Raw genomic sequence first — 22,895 nt, 5'->3', positions numbered from 1 at the left:
TCATGTTCAGTTCCAGCCGACTTTAATGGATTTGAGCCCAGACTCCTGCCTCTTGCTAGTAAGGGGTTGATGGTGGGTGGTAGGTGGTGAGGGGTGAGAGATGTGGGGAGAGGGCTGGGCTCCAGAATACACCTGACTAAACAGGTCCAGGATCCCCTGAAGAAAAGCCAGGTCCCACTTCATCCTGTGGGGACAAATGGCATTCTGCTGTCCTTCAAGGTTGACACCTTTGTCTCAAAGGCTTCTTCCAGTAAGATTCAAGGAAATTACCCTCCAAGATTTGCCTTCCTTCCTTCTCCTTCCTTTTGGCAAACATCTCTTGAATGCCATGAAAGAGTTAGGCTCTATTCAGAATGGAAGGTCTGAGGTGAAGAACTGCTGTACTGAGGATGTAGAACCCAAAGACTAAGTTTAGGTGAAGACATTACCAGTAACTGGGAAATCTGATTTTAGATAATAGTTTAAGAAACTATTATCCATGCATATGGATGATTGAGGGACCCTAACATTTAACCTTGTGCCATAGAACATGACTTAGAGCCACGAACATCCTCAAACTCTCTGGAGACCACTGATCAAGGTAATACTGTTTCTGTTATCTCTGGGTTTAGTTTCACAGCAGTTCTGGGGTCCATGGTGCACGTGGTGATCTGCAGGGCATCCCTATCTCTTCTCTGGAATTCAGAACATCTTTTAGACATTTGACACACGCCTGCAAATTGACCTCTGTCAGCCACAGCTTATTTTTGTTTCTTTTTTTGTTTTGTTTGTTTTTTTGTTTTTGTTTTGTTCTTCGAGACAGGGTTTCTCTGTCTAGCCCTGGCTGTCCTGGAACTCACTTTGTAGGCCAGGCTGGCCTTGAACTCAGAACTCCACCTGCCTCTGCCACCTGAGTGCTGGGATTAAAGGTGTGCTCCACCACGCCTGCTGTCAAGGGACATGAGAGCTGACTTGCAAAGAACAAGAGGAACTCCTTATTGCTAAACTGCCTTTGTTACAAAAGGCTTCCTTGGTGGTGGTAGTATGGTGGGAAGGTGTGTCTAGATGTGTGTATGTCAGTCCATATGAAGATGGAAAGAATTTAAAGGAACTATGGGAAGTGATTTGTTAAAATTCCTTTTTTTCCCCCTTTTGGTAGAGCTGCAATTGCATCTTAATCCTACAATTGCACTCATTTTCCAAACAGATGATTCTAAAATAATGATCAGGCCTCCTATACTGAAGACGCAGTACTATGGTGTCTGCAGCAAAAACACCCTACACAACTGTCAAAACGCACTCGCTCACTCAACACCAGTGCAATGTGAGATGTAAAGACTGGGGCCTCCCTCCTCCCTCCTGAGTTGTCATGTACTATTCTCTCTCCATGGACAGGTGTGCCTTGTTGCGTGTGCACACAGACATGCATGCAGAGATGTATGCACACACAGGTCTGACCTTTCTTCACCATTCTTCCTGCCACGGTGAACTGTGTGGAGTCATTGGCAGCGCCTCTGCCCTTTGTCTTCCATGCTTCCTCGCGCACAGTGATGAGGTGCTTCCTCTCTTCAATCGTCATCTGGCTCTCTCGACTTTCTGTGACTCTCTGTGTACAATATGCACAGAGGAAGAAAAAAAGAGGAGAAAGATGGAGGTATAAGCTTCAGCTGGCAGCATTTGCCCAGTAACAAACAGGTTAAGAGACAAAGCTGCCCTGTTTTACCTGTGTTCTGAACCTGGGTGAGTTCATGTGGAGAGTTTACCCATGTGGGCTCACGAAGAGCCTGGTTAATAACATTCAACCAACTCAGCTCCTCAAGGGTTGGTGAAGTAGGAGAGCTGGTTAGGAGGAATGTGAATTATGAGACTCCCCAGGACTGGGTGGGCCTTCCGGGTCTGCAGCGATGTCACCAGCTAAGGAACCCAGGAGGAGGCTTTAGATCACAACAGATCTGACACCTAGGATTTTTTTGTGGGAGACACAACCCACACCGAGAACAATGGTTCTTAGCATTTGAGTCTAACATGGGTGACTTCAGTGACTGTGGAAAGCCTTTTGGGGTACCGCTTGGCAGGAGTCTGACATTGGCTAAGGACAAAGAAGTGGGCTTCAGACAGGAATCTGACATTGGCCTAGGACACGGAAGTAAGCTCAGGCAGGAATCTGACATTAGGACAAGATAAGGCAAGAATCTAACTTTAGGCTGTGATAGGGAAGTAGGATAAGGCAGGAATTTCAGTCTTAGGGTGGAACTAGGCCTCAGGCAAGATTTTTGGGCATAGATGAGGAAGTGGGCTCAAGTATTTCGGGCACTATGATGAGCCCTTTGTAACAATGATCCTAGGAGTAATCCCGGGACTCTGCTTGCTGCTTTGTTAGTCGTTCCTTATCGTACTACTGCGTTGTTCCTTGTTGCATTGCTTGTCCAAAATACTTGCATGTAATTAAAATGGTATAAAAAGTGGATTAGAAAATAAAAATTTGCCTTCAGTCTCAGAATTGACTGGGGTCACGCTACAATGTTGTCTAACTGTCTTTTTTCCTTTTAATCCTCACTCCCGCGCTGGAGAACCTGTTGACTGACTGAGCGGGCTTGGTCAAGTGACAAACGCCAGTGTCCCCATCATCTAACCCAGGAATCTTCCTTGCACAGGATTCTCCGCACAACTTCACGGCCAGAAGTGGTTCTGGTATCCTTAGTAGTTCAGACCCAGTGGCAACCTTGTCCCAGAGGTTGGATGCAACGCATGATCCTGGTGTGGGCCCAGGGCTGGGCCTAGTAAGACTGTTATTGGGGAACACTGACAGTTCAAACACAGGCGTGATTGGGTTAAACCTGAGACCTGTCGTGATCATTGCATCACTGTATCATGGGCATGAAGGAAAACACCTTGGATTTTAGGTAGCACTCACTGAAGTACTAAATGGAGCAGGCTGTCATACTGCACAAATATTGTGCTCATGGTTTAGGAAGGAAAAATAAAGTCAGACACATTCATATACACAGCCACACATAGATACACATAGACATATAGATATACACAACCACACACACTAACAGTACACATATATAAACACAAACACAATCACACATATTAATAGTCACACACACATACATACTCAGTCAAATGCATAAGGACAGTCTCAGGGTCACAGACACGTACAATCACATGTGACATGGGAGGGGACTAGAAAGAGGGAGAGGGAAGTGGCAGGAAGAGTGGAAAGCAGAAATTGTGTCAGGGGAAGGGTATAGGGGCATCCTGCCTGGGATGGAAACTTCCCTACAAGCTTTCACTGTTGCCACTATGAATGCTACTAACAGTTTTAAAAGCTTTCCACTCAGGAGTGATACCATGACCCTAATTCCAAAGAACACTTTAGCTATGTAAATTTACTAAGTAAACTGTGAAGTTCTCTTGACAGAAGGATACAATGAAGTTTGAGAGAATAAGTCTGCTTGAAAATGAAGTGTCCAAGTAAGGTTTAATTAAAACCAACATAGCAGTTGGCTAAAAAATATTTCTTGAAACCATACAGAATGCCATTAAAATTGGCTCCTTTCTCTATGGTGAGCTCATAGCCTCTCCAAAGTGCAGAGTGTAGTAAAGTCATGTGGCTAGTGACTGAGAAAAAATGTTTTCCTCCAATCAACAGCTTAGCTCTTCTGGAAGCACCCAAAATATTTTTATGGAAGATGAAAGTTCTGAGCCCTGGGATAAAGCGGCTCTACCCTAACCTTCCAGAAGGAATTTGCTTTTTCATTTCCCCCTAAGTGCAAGTATTAAACACAGAAGTTTGTCTTTTTCTGGAAATTTTAGATAGCTTGGCTATTTGGCATGTTTGTCCTGGGGAACACCAAGTTTGCACCCCTTGGTCTTCTAAGGCTGTAGCAGGAATAACAGGTAAACAGTGTGTATTCCCTGAGAATCCTAGGAGATCCACCCCAGTGAACGAAAACTCCTGCAAGTATGAACAAATCTGTATTTGTCTCTTTCGTTTTTCAGTTTGAAACTTCATTATTGTCTTGATTTTCCTGCACTATATCTTTTTCTCATTTGATATGTTCTGTGTCCTGTCGTGTAGCTTGCAGATGGGTTCTTGGTAGCCTAGATAGCGAGAGCAGAAGCAGAATACTGGCAGAAGGTCTACTTTACATCTTGCAAATGCAGATGCCATCAATATGGCAGAGAGAAGCAGAGGGAATGAGAGAGAGGACGGGGGTGTGGCAGAGAAAGAGAAGAGGCTGGGAAGAAAGGCGGCTAAGCAGACACATCGGGACAACCAGTGAGGTGTTTCCAGGATGCTGCAGACAGGCTTGACTTTCTCCTACTGAGAAATCACAGCAAATCTACACTTTTCACCCACAGGGATGAGATATGGCAGGAGAGTGCAGCACAGGTATCATTAAGATTAGCAGCAAATTAAAAGGCAAAATTCCTCCACAGTTAGCAAGGTTCGTAGGAAGAACTCTTGTGATCCTGCTGTTAAGTTTTTACCTTCCATTGAGTAAATGATTGCAGAAATGATAGGAGCATATGCTAAGTAATAGAAATAAGGCCAAGCATCAAAGTTCTGTGTGATGGTGAAGAAGTCAGCGTTACCTTTCCCTGAGCAAAGATTTCGAATCATGTTTGTATCAGTGCCGAGGGAATGTGAAATTCGAGACAATGATGTAGAAGCCCTGTGCTCAGAATTTTAAGTGATTTTGGTCTGGTCCTCTCACCATCTCCTGGGATTTGATGACCATTGGGTAGAACACCACCTCACTCTCCACAGCCTTGGAGCAGGTAAGGAAGCAGAGGCTGCACCCTGCCTCAGAGCCTGTGCACTGTCCAATCACATTGTTTCTTTCTCTCTACTCTTGAATCTTGAAACTTCAAGACACCACCACTTCTGGGGCAAAGTAAAGGACTTATCCCTGAGAACACTAATCCATCAGCATGCTAACATGTATATCTGGGTCAACGGTTAAAGGTGATAATACATGGCTTAAAATGGTCTAAAGTTTCAGGTCATAAAACATAAATTGTTAAAAGAGTGTTATTTTTTAACAATAAAAATTCAGTGGAAGATATCCAGTGTTTATGGATAGATGTTTATCACCAATTTGATATTCTCTAGATCCTATGTAGTCCTAATAAAAGCCCTACAAGGTTCTTTTATAAATAGATAAGCTTATCTTGAACTTGAATGTATATAGAGAAGCAGAAACCTTGAAACAGCCCACAGAAACTGAAGAAGGATAAAGGTGGAACTCTTAGCTGGAATATTCATGAAGCTACAGGACCCAGAACAGTATGGCATTGACTACATCATCAGAACAGAATAGAAAATCTAGAACCAGACCCGTATACCTACAGCTGACTGAACCGCAGTGAGTACAGGAATAAGGTAATACTATGGAGAAGAGAGTATTTTTAAGAAGTCATGTGCTAGAATATTTGCATACTTTGATTACATATAAAACAAAAACCAACCTAGATTAGCTCATATGTAATTCACAAAAACTAACTCCAAATAGCTCATAGTCTTATCTGTGAAGTGTAAAACTATAAAACTTCCAAGAGGAAATAGGAGAAATTCTAGACATGAACTTAATCACACACATGCACGTGCATGTATACACACCACCCTACTAAGATTAAACTTATGGCCTCATGCATGTTATTTTCCCCAGCCTGGGTATGACCATCTTTGGGGTAGAATACCAAAGGCATGATTCATAAAAGGATTAGTTGCCAAGCTGGACTTCACTGAGATTAATAAACTGCTCTGTGGAAGATTCTGTCAGAAGAATGAAAAGACAAACCACAGAATGGAAGGAAATATTTGCTGACCGTATTTAACTGAGGATTGTTATCCAAGATTTACAAAGGACTTTAAAACTCAGAGACTGGGACATGGATGAAGAAAGCATCTGTGTGGGTGTGGATACAAAGAATACACGTGGATAGAAAAGAACCACATGACAACAGCGTCAACCGGGGCACACTGTGAGGTCTCACATGTTAAAATGTGACCCTATGATATATCTTTTGGTATGGCCAAAATCTAAAACACCGACATTAAAAACCTTTGAGCTTTCAAAGACTTTGAGCAACATGACACACCTCATTGGATACTGGAGAAATGTGAACTTGATGCAGCCACTGTGCAAGGCATCTGGAAGCCCCTTATGACTGAGCACACATTTACTTTCTCAGTCCTGTCCTTTCACACCTGAGTCACCTGAAACTTGTGTTTTAACAAAAAAAGATTTGCACATGGGCTTTTGTTTATAGCTACTTTACCCACAATTACCCAAACTTGAAAACAACCAAGATGCCATCAGAAGGTGAATGGCTAAATAAGCTTGGTCCATTCAGACACATGAATATTGCCCAGGACTGAAGAGAAATGAGCTTTCAAAGTACAAGAAGACCCAGGGACAAGTTAGTGTCCTCCAGCTCCACAGAGATTAAGATCATCAGCTGAGCAAAATCAAGAAGGTAAGAATAATGTTCAGTAAAGGACAAAGTATATGAGGGGAGGGACACTATCCTGTATGCTGATGTAATGGCAGATGATGTGGGTCAGAGCTGAGGGAATAGTCACCAACAGTGACCTGGGCAGGAATGCACTGTACTCAGCTGAAACCATGGATACTCTCCTGTGTCCTGGTATCCTGCCTCAGGACTGACACATGCATGCACATATATACATACATACACATATATACATATAAGATTCCACTAAGAATCCCCAGCTTCCTTATTCAGAGGCATGGCTCTGAGGATGCTCTGTAGTGTTTATAAGGTAGACACCTCTCTCTTTGTACCTCTGTCTCCAGGCTGTGTGTCTAAGCTTTGCACCCACCAGCGGAATCCACTGTGTTCTGTTACAGAAGGACACCTGCATTAGAGTCAGGCTTACCCAAAGCACATTAGAAATGGCATTATCATCTGTAAGTCCTCCTTCTTCCTACAGGTTAAAATAAATAGGAACATTGTAGAGGACGGGAAAAGCAGAGTCTGCTGTGCCGATCACTCTGTGCCTGGGTTCAGTCAGGCAGAAGCATGCACATGCGCACATTCCAGCGCCATGAACGGCAAGCAACCATTCCCCAGGGACAGGAGGATTGACAACCCATGAGCATACATCACCCCACGGCATGACACTCTTCAGCCATGACAGACAATTCCAGCATGAATGTGGCAAGGGTCCCTTCCTTGAATTTTCAGGTCTTTTTTGTGATATCTGAGATCCCAGTCTTAGCTGACCTTATTAGTGCAGCAGCAGTTAGGGCAACCCATTCCTGCCTAAGATTCACACACAGGCACAGACCCCAAAACAGCCAATTCTACAATGGGATTTGATTTCCTGGAAAAAGTCCCAGACACTGGATGACTGTCTTCAAACAGACATAGGTCACCTTATATACTGCAATGATGACTAGGCCCAAGTAGGGCTGAGGTTTAGTTATAGGTCGCTAGAAAGGAAGAAGACACCCAGCAGGGGACCCTGGAAGACTTTGCTTTGTTTTCCTTCTCTTGATGGACATGGGAACAAATCCTGCTGAAATACACATGTCCCTGCAAGTGTGGATCTGGTCTGTGCTACTGCTTAGTGGCTTTGGGTCCTTACTGCCAAGTGCATGTGCCACGTTCAGAAGCCCAGGCGTCTGCCTGCTCATCCAGACCTACACTCACTCAAGTCAGGAGGCAGGAATAGGGGCTGTGAGTGAGAGAAGAGGGGATGAAGAAGCATCATTCCCATGGAAAGGAAGGAAGCTGGGGGAATCAGTGATCTTAAGAGTCATTTCGTTAATCTTGATTTTGAGAAATATCTTAAAAAACAAATAACTGCTCATGGAGATGAAGGCTAAGAACAATAAGGAAAAGTCTTACTTTCTTCAGAGCCACTCATGAGCCCAAATAAGACCTTTTTATCACACAGGGACTCAGATGAGACATGGGTAGAAACATCGTGGTTTCTTTGGGAACACCTTTGACAGAGAAAATAGTTACAGATTTCCAAGGTATTTATTTATTTAATGTGTTGTTGTTGTTGCTTTGAGAGAGGGATTATTCTGTATCCTTGGTTGACCTGAAACTTACTATGAATCCTGGGGAGGAATGAACATACAGAAATCTCCTGTCCCAGCCTCCTGAGAGCCGGAATTATGGGTGTGTGCTGCTATTCCCATCCCATCCCCTAATGGTTTTATTTAATAACATTGTTTTCTTGTGTACAGGTATTTGCTTGCATGTATGCCTGTGCACTGAGTACATGCCTGATGCCCACAGAAGCCAGAAGAGGGTGTCAAATTCCCTGGAATTGGGGTTACAGACTTGTTGTGAGCCCCCATGTGTGCTAGGAATTGACTCTGGATTCTCTAGAAGAGCAGCCATTGCTCTTAACCACTAAGCTGCCTCTCCAGCCTGCTAGTGTCCTTTCTAGGATCTTACTAGATCCTCAAAGTTTTAAATGATCAGTATGGTATTAATAGAAATAGGAATTGATTTTGTTTTGTGGTACATGTGTGTATATGCAGATATACATGTGTGTGCACATACAGAGGCCACAGGTCAATGTTGGTTGTCTTTCTCTTTTGGGAGTGCTGTCACCATGCTGAAGTATGTTCTTTTCTTAAGGTAGCTGCTGGAACAAGTGAATTAACCACCTAACTTACACAGCATGCTTCCTAGCCAGGGTTGCATGGATTTTCATGGGAGGGATGAACATGGCTTACTCTTCTATGTTCCCACAGCTGCAACCTGTGTCTGTACCAAATACCATGAGCTAGAAAATGTTTGGTAACCATAGATGTATGCTATTTGAAAGACTCAGAATTGGGGTGTGTGTGATCATAAGTCCAGCTTCTTTGCGTTTGGCTGCAAAACTGACACTTGTGGTACCCGCCCTCCTGTTATCCTGATGGCCACCCATGAGAAAGTCTCAGTTTTTCATAGGCACCAGACTCTTGTCTGCATGCATATGTCACCAGTGTCTTCCCTTCTCTGGAGATGATACTTGGAGTAACTTTTCTGGCAAGCCTAAGTGTCATCGTAAAAAACAACAGATTTAGGGCACTGCCTCCCTCACGTAGGAGCAGGGAAGTACTGTGTGCTTCAGCCCTTGCAAAGAAATGAAGCTGCGTCTTGTCAGAGGTATCTGAAAACCACGTGGCCTTAACAGAACTTGAGATTTCCCCTTGTGAGGGACAGAGCCCAAAATAGATCAGCTTATTTTAACTTCAAAGAGTTTATTGTCTAGGCCAAAGTGAACTAGGCCACCGAAGAGTCTAGGAACACTGGGTTCACTGTGGCTGCAGAAGGGGGAGCCAAGTGAACCCTGTGTAGTACATGCAGGTGCAGGTTGGGCCTAAAGTCCTGCTGCTTCCAGAACTGGGTTTTCTATCCCAAGAGTGAATGCAGGGGAGCCCAAGTCTCCTGCCTGTAAGAGCCTCAGCCAAGTGCCTAGCAGTTCAGACCCATCCTCTACCTTCAGCACTCTGGAAATAACATGAGTCCTCACTCTCCTAAGCAGACCTGTGGGAAATCCATCTCAGTTTGAGCTTCATTTCTATTTTGACCTGACTGTAGGGATATGGGTCTTTCAAAACAATTGCACTGGGAAGTGACGCCATGCAGAGTTGACAGCTCTGCTGCTTAGCTGTATGTTCTCTGTCTGATTTCAGAAGTTGGATAACTGGGTGTGGCTCAAGTGTATCACTGTCCTCAGCCAGCAAGCACATCTGTATCCACAGCACCATGGGCAAGGTCATCATGGCTGAAGTAGTGAGTACCTGGCCAAGGCTGACAATCACTACATTTGTAAGTCAACAATTTGTTGATACGCCTACATATGAAATGCTCACACATTTGACTTAAGTTAATTGATATTCATATATAGGTCCTCAATAAAAGGTATACCTCATCATCATGAAACAGGCCTACGATTAGGCAGAAAGTCCTCGTGGACCGCAATTGAATCCCGTGTTTGATATGCAGCTTATAAACTGTTGTGGTTAGTTGTTGTCTCATTTGAAAGACTAATCACATTCTAACACCAGACTTTATTTAGGATTTAACAGTGAACACATTTGGAAACTGAGGCATATGTTTGTTGAGGCAGCTGCATGGTGCTGACACCCATCTTGGCCTCCAGCTTTGACCCAGTGGTTAGCTTTAGCAGCACAGTGACAAACCGTGTCTCCTACGGGCAAGGAAGCACCAGTGCGCTAAAGCAGGGGTGGTTAAGCCACACACACTCATTCCTGAGACACACAGTGAGGCATTCGTGAGGTGGACACAGTACCTTTTTCTTCAGGGACTGCTCCACCTCCTGCGTGTGCAGGCCGCCAGTGGCTTTGCCATATTCCTGCTTCCGAATCAGCCTGTTCTTCCAGTCTTCCTCGCCACTCTTCTTTAACAGTGCCAGCCTGGAAGGAGGACATGCCAACCGAGAATTCAGCACCACACTCTCAGAACTCACAAGAGTCTCCTTTCCATGATAGTCACAAGGAATTTTTAGTTGTTTGGAAAGAAAAGCTGGAACTGACTTGTCAGATAAATAGGCGGCAGGATCCCAGTAAGGGATGGGACTCTGCCTTCCTCATACCCTGGAGCAATGGGAGAGAGACCCCTTCTGGCCACTTGGGGAAATACAAAAAAACCACCAACAGATTGGGAAAGGATCTTCACCTATCCTAAATCAGATAAGGGACTAATATCCAATATATATAAAGAACTCAAGAAGGTGGACTCCAGAAAGTCAAATAACCCCATTAAAAAATGGGGCTCAGAACTGAACAAAGAATTCTCACCTGAGGAATACCGAATGGCAGAGAAACACCTGAAAAAATGTTCAACATCCTTAATCATCAGGGAAATGCAAATCAAAACAACCCTGAGATTCCACCTCACACCAGTCAGAATGGCTAAGATCAAAAATTCAGGTGACAGCAGATGCTGGCGAGGATGTGGAGAAAGAGGAACACTCCTCCATTGTTGGTGGGATTGCAAGCTTGTACAACCACTCTGGAAATCAGTCTGGCGGTTCCTCAGAAAATTGGACATAGTACTACCGGAGGATCCAGCAATACCTCTCCTGGGCATATATCCAGAAGATGTCCCAACCGGTAAAAAGGACACATGCTCTACTATGTTCATAGCAGCCCTATTTATAATAGCCAGAAGCTGGAAAGAACCCAGATGTCCCTCAACAGAGGAATGGATACAGAAATTATGGTACATTTACACAATGGAGTACTACTCAGCTATTAAAAAGAATGAATTTATGAAATTCCTAGCCAAATGGATGGACCTGGAGGGCATCATCTTGAGTGAAGTAACACAATCACAAAAGAACTCACACAATATGTATTCACTGATAAGTGGATATTAGCCCAAAACTTAGGATACCCAAGATATAAGATACAATTTGATAAACGCATGAAACTCAAGAAGAATGAAGACCAAAGTGTGGACACTGTGCACCTTCTTAGAATTGGGAACAAAACACCCAGGGAAGGAGTTACAGAGACAAAGTTCGTAGCTGTGATGAAAGGATGGACCATTTAGAGACTGCCATATCCAGGGATCCATCCCATAATCAGCTTCTAAACGCTGACACCATTGCATACACTAGCAAGATTTTGCTGAAAGGACCCAAATATAGCTGTCTCTTGTGAGACGATGCTGGGGCCTAGCAAACACAGGAGTGGATGTTCACAGTCAGCTATTGGATGTATCACAGGGCTCCCAATGGAGAAGCTAGAGAAAGTACCCAAGGAGCTAAAGGGATCTGCAACCCTATTGTTGGAACAACATGATGTACTAACCAGAACCCCAGAGCTCTTGTCTCTAGCTGCATATGTATCGAAAGATGGCCTAGTCGGCCATCAATGGAAAGAGAGGCCCATTGGACTTGCAAACTTTATACGCCCCAATATAGGGGAATGCCAGGGCCAAAAGAATGGGAATGGGTGGGTAGGGAAGTGGGGGGCGCTATGGGGGACTTTTGGGATAGCATTGGAAATGTAATTGAGGAAAATATGTAATAAAAATATTAAAAAAAATATTAAAAAAAAAGATGGAAGAGGCAGTTAGAAAACACTGGTAAACAGGGGCCTCAAAAACATGATGAATAATTGGGGGAACAACATCCTTCAAAATAGTCACAAATAATACAAAATACCTTTGTGTGACTCTAGCTAAGGAACTGAAAACTCTGTATGATAAGAACTTCAAGTCTCTGAAGAAAGAAATTGAAGATCTCAGAAGATGGAAAGATCTCCCATGCTCATAGATTGGCAGGATTAATATAGTCAAAATGGCTATCCTGCCAAAAGCAATCTACAGATTCAATGCAATCCCCATCAAAATTTCAACTCAATTCTTCACAGAGTTAGAAAGGGCAATTTGCAAATTCATTTGGAATAACAAAAAAAAAAAAAAAAAAAAAAACAGGACAGCAAAAACTATTCTCAACAATAAAAGAACCTCTGGTGGAATCACCATCCCTGACCTCAAGCTGTATTACAGAGCCATTGTGATAAAAACTACATGGTACTGGTACAGTGACAGACAAGTAGATCAATGGAATAGAATTGAAGACCCAGAAATGAACCCACACAACTATGGTCACTTGATCTTTGACAAAGGAGCTAAAACCATCCAGTGGAAAGAAGACATTTTCAACAAATGGTGCTGGCTCAACTGGCGGTTATCATGTAGAAGAATGTGAATTGATCCATTCTTATCTCTTTGTACAAAGCTCAAGTCTAAGTGGATCAAGAACCTCCACATAAAACCAGAGACAATGAAACTCATAGAGGAGAAAGTGGGGAAAAGCCTCGAAGATATGGGCACAGGGGAAAAAATTCTTGAACAGAACAGCAATGGCTTGTGCTGTAAGATCCAGAATCAACAAATGGAACTTCATAAAACTGCAAAGCTTCTATAAGGCAAAGGACACTGTCAATAAGAAAAAATGGGAACCAACAGATTTGGGAAAAGATCATTACCAATCTTAAATCCAATAGGAGGCTAATATCCAATATATATAAAGAACTCAAGAATTTGGACTCCAGAAAACCAAACAACCCTATTAAAAAAGGGGTACAGAGCTAAACAAAGAATTCTCAATGGAGGAATATCGAATGGCTGAGAAGCACCTAAAGAAATGTTCAGCATCCTTAGTTATGAGGGAAATGCAAATCAAAACAACCCTGAGATTCCACCTCACACCAGTCAGAATGGCTACGATCAATAATTCAGGTGACAGCAGATGCTGGTGAGGATGTGGAGAAAGAGGAACACTCCTCCATTGCTGGTGGGATTATAAGCAGGTGCCATCACTCTGGAAATCAGTTTGGCGGTTCCTCAGAAAATTGGACACAGTTCTACCAGAAGATCCTGGGCTTATACCCAGAAGATGTTCCAAATTGTAATAAAGACACATGCTCCACTATGTTCATAGCAGCCTTATTTATAATAGCAAGAAGCTGGCAAGAGCACAGATGTCCTTCAACAGAAGAATGGATACAGAAAATGTGGTACCTTTACACAATGGAGTACTACTCAGCTATTAAAAACAATGAATTCATGAAATTCTTAAACAAATGGATGAATCTGGAGGATATCATCCTAAGTGAGGTAACCCAATCACAAAAGAACACACATGATTTGTACTCACTGTTAAGTGGATATTAGCCCAGAAGCTCAGAATACCCAAGATACAATTTGCAAAACAGATGAAGCTCAAGAAGAAGGAAGACGAAAGTGTGGATACTTTGATCCTTCTTAGAAAGGGGAACAAAATACTCATGGAAGGAGTTACAGAGACAGTTCGGAGTAGGGACAGAAGGAAGGACCATCTAGAGACTGCCCCACCTGGAGATCCATCCCATAAACAATCATCAAACCAGATACACTATTGCAGATGCCAACAAGAGCTTGCTGACAGGAGCCTGATATAGCCGTTTCCTAAGAGGCTCTGCCAGTGCCTGACTAATACAGAAGTGGATGCTCACAGTCATCTGTTAGATGGAGCACAGGGTCCCAATGAAGGAGCTAGAGAAAGTACCCAAGGAGTCAAAGGGGTTTGTAGCCCCCTAGGAGGAACAACATATGAACTAACCAGCAACCCCAGAGCTCCCTGGAACTAAACTACCAATCAAAGAAAACACATGGTGGGACATGTGGCTCTATCTGCATATGTAGCGGAGGATGGCCTAGTCAGTCATCAACGGGAGGAGAGGCCCTTGGTCCTGTGAAGGCTCTATGACTCAGTATAGGGGAATGCCAGGACCAGGAATGGGAGTGGGTATGTTGGGGAGCAGGGGGAGGGGGAAGAGGATAGGGGATTTTTGGAGGGGAAACTAGGAAAGGGGATAGCATTTGAAATGTAAATAAAGAAAATAACTAATAAAAATAAACCCCTTGAAGAATAGGAAAGAGTAACAGGGGAGGTCACCTTACTCATATGTGGAATGTCTCAATGAAACGATACTTCATACAGTAAGTATACCAATAAAAACACAAAGACACAGCATCTTGGCATCCACTTCAAGCAAAGGTAAATGATGACGAATCACTGCTCTCCTCTAAGCTCTGTCTTTCCTTCTAGATTATTTTTCTCTTTACCTTGCATCCTAACACAAAAACTACTTTCTAAAGATACTCTTTGAAAAATTATTAGTTCAACTTTCTCCAAGGGAAAAAAAATATAGCAAAAAAGAAATCTCATTAAGGGACAGTGTTAGGAACACATTTTAGGTGAGGCACCGCTGCACTTTATCTAAAGCTGCTTGCCCATTTGGTTCTGTCTGAGCAGACATCTTGCAGAACAAGAGGCTATTTTAGACAGCGTGCTGTCATAAAGGAAAACATCTCAGCCATTTAAGTTCAACAGGGTGGGAGAGACAAACGGAGAAGGCCTAGGAGATTCACTGAGGCTGGTGTTCAAACAACTTAAAGGCTGGGGGGGGGGTGTGGAGTAAAGAATTGAGGTCATGAAACCTCACTCCCTTGTGCTTTCTGACAGGCCATGCCTGTGACCACATACATGACCCAAAACAGTGACTGACAAGCAGCCAATCAGCTGCAGTCTGGGTTTGGATACTGTTGTGGTTGGACATAAAATGCCCCAGCAGGCTCCTGTGTTTGAACACTTGGCCCTAGACTGGTCCTGCTATGCCAGAAGCTCTTGTTGTCATAGATGGTGCTTCCATCTGCTGTGTGTCTCCACCATAGTGGCCCTATCCCCCAGTCTGACCAATCCTCCTTGCCTAGTTTGTCATGCGTGACCTGAACATGAGGCTATTCAAGGCCCTGAGTGCTAGATTTCCTGATTCTATCCAATATCTGAACTGTAGGCAGGGTGCCTTACACTCTGTGATAAAAGTTTATCCAATCATTTGATAGTAGTTCTTGGATAGAATCCAGGGTCTCAATCATTCTTTGCACATATCCTACTGCTAGACTCCATATGATAAGAGTTTTGTTAAGAAAATAAGGACCACGTTCTATGATAAACAAGAATCCATTATATTTACAAATGTATGTATTCATTATCATATTTTATACTTTGGACACCACTCTCAAATAATGTGCAGCTTTCAAGAGCTTCCTGAACGATGCATAACTTTGCACTTGGCATCTATCTTCTCTTTACTCTCTACCTTCTTTTCTATTTTCTCAGTACTATGTGGCAGCACATTAAGACCATAAAGGCCCATTCTATAAATGTGTATGAGCTGCCTTATCAATCTAATATCTAGTGCAGGGTCACACAGCTCAGATACCATCTAATCTTGACTTCTATAGTTCTCCAATGCTAAAATGGCTGCTGCATGTATTTGAAGACAAAATCTGGATTCCTTCACATGTTTTAATTTCAATTTTTATTGAAATAATAATTACTATTATTTATTATATTGTAATTACTTTGAATGTGCCCATTTTATTGCAATAAGAAAAGGAATCTCAAAAAATCAAATTATTTAGCAAAATAACCATGACCAGTCTTCCAGCTGATGAGTGTGCCAGGCTTTCATATCTGAACAGGGTATGTCCAAGCCATAAACAGAAGGAGGCAGCTACGCCACTACCACTCACCCTGCAAACTGCCCTCAAAACCAGCTGCTCTCTCATGTTACCTTTGACTCAGAGCAGGTATTTTTGGATGGAGGAGTCCTTCACCTCCATCAGACTGGATTTACAGAATGCAAACCCTTACTCTCAGGAGCAGAGACTGTTACAGACAGTGCAAGGGCTTCTCCACAAAAACATTGCATCCCCTGGGGCTGCTCAAGCAAGTTGTGGAATGTAGAATCACTCTGTCATCTTCTTTACACTCCACTGATGTGCAAAGACCTCACTAAGAAACTGTATGTTTCTTTCTCATCATCCAGATAAGAATGCAGATGCAGACCGGTCAAGGTCCCACTGAGCATGTTAGTGGGAGGGGGGATGTGATTCCAAAGTACCAGGCCTTTCCTCCCATGAGCAGCTGAGCTGGGCACACACACAGTGCCTACCTCTGTCAGGAAAAGCAGAACTTTCCAACTTTCTGGTAATGCTCTCCCAGCCCTGCCAGGATAGCGTCCACAGAGCTATTCCAGTCTAAAGCCCTGAAAATGTTGCTTCTCAATATGTTGGTTCCTTCCAAAGGCACCACAGTACACAAACGCTATGGGAGGAATGGTTTCAGTTGAGCGCCATGGTAATTGCCCCAGCCCTCCTTTACACAGCACACATGATGAGGGACTTCATAACAGTACACAGTGACTGGATGTATTATCCCATCCGTTCTGATTTCCTGTTTGGTGCCCAGCAAGCTGTGGAGGGCAGCAGACCTTTTGAGTCTTGTTCTCTGCTCTGGTGGTCTCATAGCCCTTCACCACCACGGCAGAGGGCGAAGGTCTGGTTTAACACATGACACAAATTGCCATTGTGCAGTGCCAACAATTGCCAGCGATTTTCAACATTTGCGAAGTCTAAGGGCTATTTGCGGGTCGTGACGTGGAGTGCTCCAGCATCTGCTTAGGTGGAGGCTCCATACCCAGTGGGCGGCATAGGATTAGCTTGCTAATACATTGGCCCAGGGCCAATGTGACATGTGCTTACCAGGCTTTGCCACAGCTCCTGATCTTCAGCAGGAATTCTGGCTTGAGAGCCTGCTGGATGAGGACAAGTTTTTCCAGGCTCATAACAGTCAGGGCTGGGTCAAGCAAGGGACAGGCAGACCATGTGCCTCTAATATCAACTAAGGTACTTGTATTTCCTCTTTAGACTTTTCAGAGAAACAGAAACACCGTGGATTTAGGCTGAGCAGCACTGGTGATTGACTACATGGATCATGGTCTTGCTAACAAGAGAGCCAGAAGAGTTAATATTGATAATAAGCTTTTTGTCTGCATTTATTTTTATCTGGTGCTGAAGACCAAACCTGGGACTTGTACATCCAAGCATTAGCTCTGTGCCAAGTCCTGACTCTGGCCTCTAGTTATGCTTTCTTTTTCTTCTCCTTTCTCTCCTCTTCTGATGTTATGCAGTGTGTGTGTAAGTGTGTATGTGTGTATGTGTACATATGTGTGTATATATGTACACATGCCCTGAGATCTTCCTGTCTTGTTTCACTTGCAAACACTGGGGTCACAGATGTCTGCCCTGTGCCAGCTTCTATGTTCATGCCAGGGATTCTAACTCAGTTCCTTAAGCTTGGGCAGCAAGCACTTACATTCTGAGCAATCTACCCGACTACTTGCTTTTTATTTATTTGAATTTCTCTGGTGCTGAAGATTGAGGCTGGAACCTAGTAAATGCTAAGCATGAACTCTACATAGAGCCAGGCCCCAGCCCTTCCTGTCTATTGAGTGGAGCAGTACAATATGCTGCTTCTTACACACATGTTAACTGTCATCGTGATGGTGTCCTGAGCAGAACTTCAGGGGAAGGAGAGATACTTAAAACGATTAATGCCTTTTTCTTGAGAAAGAGTTTATACTCTGGACTCTGGATCAGTAATGAAAGAGCTGCCTCTCTGGTTTGTTTGGGAACAGATGTTTCCCCTGGAGTCAATCCTTGAGAGTTGGTGGGACCACTAGGGGTTAGCCTCCCTCAGTAGATGAATCAATTCCCTGGAGGATTCAGGATTTAATGGCACTTTGGGGAGGTGGTAGACATTTCTAGAGGTGGGGCCTACTGGGAGAAAGTAGTCCCTGGAAACACTAGCCCTTTCCTTTTGGCTCTCTACTTCCTGGGTTCCCAGAAGCATCAGAGCTAGCCAACTGGGAACTGAAGACTCGAGACAGCGAACATAAATCTCTTCTCCTTCAAACCAATCTTCCTAGGTAGCTGTCAAAGGGAGGAAAGGTCTGACTGAGCTGATCAGATCTTCCTCCATGTTCTAAACTGGCGGGAGACCCTCTACCTGAGATGGCATTTTCAAGAACATGGAACTGAAGTATATTCTTTTGCTTTCCAAATTACACAATACCAGATACTCTTTGTAGCACCAGGAATGGAGAGGCTGAATCAGGGACAAATAAATAAAGATAATTAAAGGTGGGACTTCTCTCTATTCCTACACCAATTTGAGAACTCACGGGTAGCTGAAATCTTCCAGCTCAAAGTCAGAGCAGGAGTCTTCTGGGGAGACGTGGAGACAGGCTGTGTAGGACACAGAGGAGCAATGAAGGGGCATGTACACAGGGACCCTTGTTAATCCCTAAGGCAGATCTCTGCCTCTCTCCACCCTCTCCAAAAGGGGTGGATTCTCCAATATTTACAGGAGCTGGCTCAGTCTGTAGAGCCCTCAGGGAAAGGGCAGATCTTCTTGCTTTTTGGTCATCTTCTCCCAGAGTGGAGTGTGGCAGATGAGTCAAAGTCAGTGGAGATAGGATTGTGACTGGAAAGGCCCAATAGACTTCCCAGGCTTCCATTTCTAACTTACAGAATTTTAATGCCTTTTTAAAATTGTTCCTAAAAGGGGGGTCCTGTGTTCTCAAATCTTTCAGAGAGTGATAAAATGGTGGCTTTGTTAATCCACTAGGAAGAGAATTCCGATTTGCATTCGGGTTGATGCTCTAGATATTGTAGTAGTTTTTCTCACTGCTGTAACAAAATTACCCAACAGAAGCAACTTAAAGGAGTTTAAGAGTTGCCATGGTCATAGTGTCTCTTCACAGCAAGAGAAACTCTTACTAGGACACCTTCTTTGGCAAGTTGAGGCAGTCAGAATTGCTGAGCTAAGTATGGTCTGGAAGACTTAGAAGTTTATATGCCATTCAGGAAAGAAAAGAAAAGCCCAAATAAGTGTTTGAATAACACCCCTTCCTCTCACTCGATCAAGCTTCACACTCAATGAAGAGAAGGGTTAGAGTCCCCACTTAAGGAACCTTCTCTCATGAATGGTAAAGATAGATGCATTTCCAGTGACAGACACACGAAAGTACCATCAAGGCACAAGCGAAGGTCATGGGTGACCCATTTCCTATCAACATACTTTATGATAGCCAACATAATTGCTGAACAAAGGGACCATGGCCTTTTAAAAAGCCCAAGACCAGTGAAATGGGGTAGCTGACTATTTTGCAAGCATTCCTGCCAGGGTTCAGAGTAGATTTGGAATCTCTCTGAGAGGTTTTGCCTCCAGGTAAGAACAGCTGCATACTGCCTGCATCCCTGTATTTGGACTCCCTTTCAGGTAGTTCACAGAAGTCCCCACAAAGCCTGTTTAAAACACTGTGCTTGCTGGGTGTGGTGGCGTATGTGTTTAATCCCAGCATTTGGGAGGCAGAGGCAGGCTTGAGGCAAGACTGGTCTACAACATGAGTTCTAGGACAGTCAGGGCTACACAGGGAAACCCTGTCTTCAAAAAAAAAAAAAAAAAAAAACAAAAAACCAAAAAAACCCAAAACAACAACAACAAAAAAGCTGTGCTCCAACAGAAGAGTTTCCCCTCAGGGCATATAACTCAAAGAAAGATCCAGATACACTAGAGTTTACTGAAAATAAGCAAGTGAATCATGAAATCCCACAGCTACTGTTTAATGAAAATTTCAGGCCAGAGCTGCAGCTCAGTGGTAAAGTGCTTGCCTAGCAGGTACAAAATTCTAGGTGAACTCACCAGCGTAGGAGGGAGGGAGGGGGAGGGAAGGAAGAGGAGGGGAAAGAGGGAGGAAGGAAGGGGAGAGATGGGAGAGGGAGGGGAGGGGAGGGGAGGAAGTTAGAAAATAATTAAGAGAGGGAGGGAGGAGGAAGAGAAGGAAGGAAGGATGGAGGAAGGGGGAGTGAGTGAGGGAGGGGAGAAGGAAGGAAGGAAAAAGGAAGGGAGAGAGGGAGGGGGGGTGGAAAGAAAATTTCTAAAAGTTCAAAACAATCATTCATCTTTGGCTGGAAAGATGGCTCAACATGCCTAGACCCACAACCTGAGCTCCATCCCAGGAACCACATCCTGGAAAAAAGAAGTGATTTCTGCAAGTTGTCCATTGACTTCCACACATATTTTATGGCACATGTATATATGAGTACAAACACACACACACACACACATACACACACATACTCTCGCACACACATCCAAATAAATAAGCGTAATAAAAATTTAGAAAAGGGCAATTCATCTTATTTCCTATACTATACACAAACAGATTCTAATCTCTAAGGCACAGATCCTCTGTGTGAACTTTTCTATCTTTAGCCTATATTTATTTTACCCAGAATATCAGAAGGTGATTGTACCTGCAGTTTGAATCACATGTTTCTGCAAGAGAAGGAGCCTAGATCAGAGACCATAGACAAGCAAGGTGTCTCTGTTCCTCCATCCTCTCTGTCTGGATTGGACTTTGCTAAACGAGGTGTATCCCGTGTTCACATGCTCGGCTTCCCAGGGTTGTTTTAGCATGACAGCATAGCCCAGCATGTTGGCATCCCTCCACAATATGCCTGCCAATCACCAGAGGTCTTACCTTTCTTTGATTGACATGGTTTTGCTGGGTGAATCCAGGAAACTGTCGCCTCCTGGCACCTTGACCTCTCCAGAAGCAAACATGGCACAAGGATTCTTGAAGAGCTTCTCTGCTAGTTGCTCAGAGGACTCCTGCTGCTTCCAGGCCCCTGGGGTCGCCATCTGAACAGAGGATTTCCTGGCAGCCACCTCCGTCTGCTCGGAAGCAGTTTCTCCAAACTCTGAGAATGAGAGCCAGTGAGCATCAGTCCCCAGGCAAGCATCTTCTCAGCCTGCACAGAGTCAGGCTGTGGGCACATGGGGGGTTACCCAGGCCACTGTAGCACAAGCCACTGAGAGAAAGCTAGCCTGAGTCAGCTGTGCTGCCAGTGGGCTTACTTCTCTTAAACAGCACATCTTCATTTCTAGTGAGCTGAACTCAACCCAAGCTCGTCTCAACTGACATTCGATCAATGTGTGTCAATGCAAGCAGGCCAGTCTCTAATGCAGACAGTATATAAACTGTATGATCAGGATGCATGGCGAGTCTGGGAACCACACAGGTTCAAGTCCTTATTCTCCGTGCTTACTGGGTGCAGGACTTTTGGGCTATCAACTTGCCCAGGAGCTCAGAAGGCTATTGTGTGAGTTAATGTCACCAGTCACCCGAAACCCTTATCAGAGGGTGTGAAGAATTGCAGACACTTTTGCTGTCATTAACTCTATTAGTTCGCTGGCTGTCAGACTCAGAGGAACAGAGGTCTGGGGAAAGGACCATGATTCACTGACCTTCTGATCGGATCGATTCTAGTGATAACCTGTCTCTAGATGTAGTTAGCCAGAAACAACAAGAACATGTGCAAGAAGTCTGCAGAAAGACTGGAGAAAGACTACAGAAAGCCTGGGAGTTAGCTGCAGGACCTTACCTTTCAGTGAGAACTTCCTCATGACAGTCTCCACATCTGTGCTCTCCTCTGAGGCCTGCTTATCCTTCAGGTCTAGATTCTCTTGCAAACTGCTTTTAGCAGTGGAAAATTCCTTCAGCTCATCACCACGGTGTGCAGCAGAAGGGTTGCCTAGCTCTAAGCTTCCCCTCCTTAGGGCGACGTGCTCAGGCTCCTTCTGGCCATCACCCTCCCTGACTCTGCCAAGGATGGGGTAGGAGGGCTCCACTTCCTCCTCGAAGGCTCCTCGTGTTTGAACGCCACTGTCTTCTGCAGCCACAGTCAGAGCATTCTTGCTTTCTGTCTTTCCAGACTCCCCCGGCATTCCTTTGCTCCCACTGTGCTCTACCAAAGGCCGCCACGCTTGTGGTTTCAGAATGCTTCTGACTGGAGAGTCTGAGTTTTCCGCAGGAGGAGACTTGTAGTCAGTGGCACTTGTATTATTGTCAACAGATAGCTTCCGAAGGTCCCCTGCATATGTGGGAGCAACCGCAGAGGCCATAATAGAAACAGAGGTGTTCACAGTGGGAGAGAAGGAGATGAGTTTCCCACTCTGCACCTGGAGGGACACAGTTTAGAAGCATCATCACCTGAGGGACTGGCACGGGTGGGAGTAATGCACCTGCAGTATGGCCTCCTGTCACGTCTTACTAGAAAACACAGAACACATCGCAAACAAACCTTCTGGGCAGGCAGCTTGCCCCTGCTTTTATAATCAGCCACAGTGGACTCATTCCAAGCAGGTTATGAACAACAGAGGAAACAGCAAACGTGGGTCTGTTTCTTCCTTAGAGGTGGGAAGATGAAGCCACTTAGAGGCTCACCTGCTGACCCTGTCCTGTACCATGAACCCAAGAGCAATACAGCTGTTGTATTGCTGTATTCAAAGAACACACACACATATACACACACAATACACACAGCATACACACAAAGCAAACACACATATACAACACATACCACACTCACACACCACACACATTCCCTACACACACACATACACTACACACATTCCCTACACACACACACTC

The 22,895-nt window shown here is 44.2% G+C and overlaps 1 protein-coding gene across 16 annotated transcripts in view; it reads right to left on the bottom strand.

Annotated features, from left to right (window-relative positions):
* The window catches only part of Svil (supervillin), a 207,326-nt gene that overhangs the window by 31,136 nt on the left and 153,295 nt on the right, over nucleotides 1-22,895 (bottom strand). For 12 of the 16 annotated variants that reach the window (XM_029472009.2, XM_085833544.1, XM_085833552.1 and 9 more), the window contains 5 exons: nucleotides 21,847-22,423; nucleotides 20,943-21,162; nucleotides 10,283-10,406; nucleotides 6,896-6,943; nucleotides 1,438-1,585 (listed from right to left, as the gene is read on the bottom strand). In XM_029472009.2, the coding sequence (XP_029327869.1) occupies nucleotides 1,438-1,585; nucleotides 6,896-6,943; nucleotides 10,283-10,406; nucleotides 20,943-21,162; nucleotides 21,847-22,423 (1,117 nt within the window). The remainder of the gene's footprint in view (nucleotides 1-1,437; nucleotides 1,586-6,895; nucleotides 6,944-10,282; nucleotides 10,407-20,942; nucleotides 21,163-21,846; nucleotides 22,424-22,895) is intronic. The other 4 variants (XM_085833545.1, XM_085833546.1, XM_085833550.1 and 1 more) reach the window with 1 other exon arrangement.

This window comes from Mus caroli, unplaced genomic scaffold, assembly GCF_978045245.1.
Source record: "Mus caroli unplaced genomic scaffold, Mus_caroli_1 scaffold_19, whole genome shotgun sequence".
Lineage (NCBI taxonomy): Eukaryota > Metazoa > Chordata > Mammalia > Rodentia > Muridae > Mus > Mus caroli.
The sequence above is the reverse complement of the archived record's forward strand: the minus strand, read 5'-3'. Positions and strand labels throughout refer to the sequence as shown.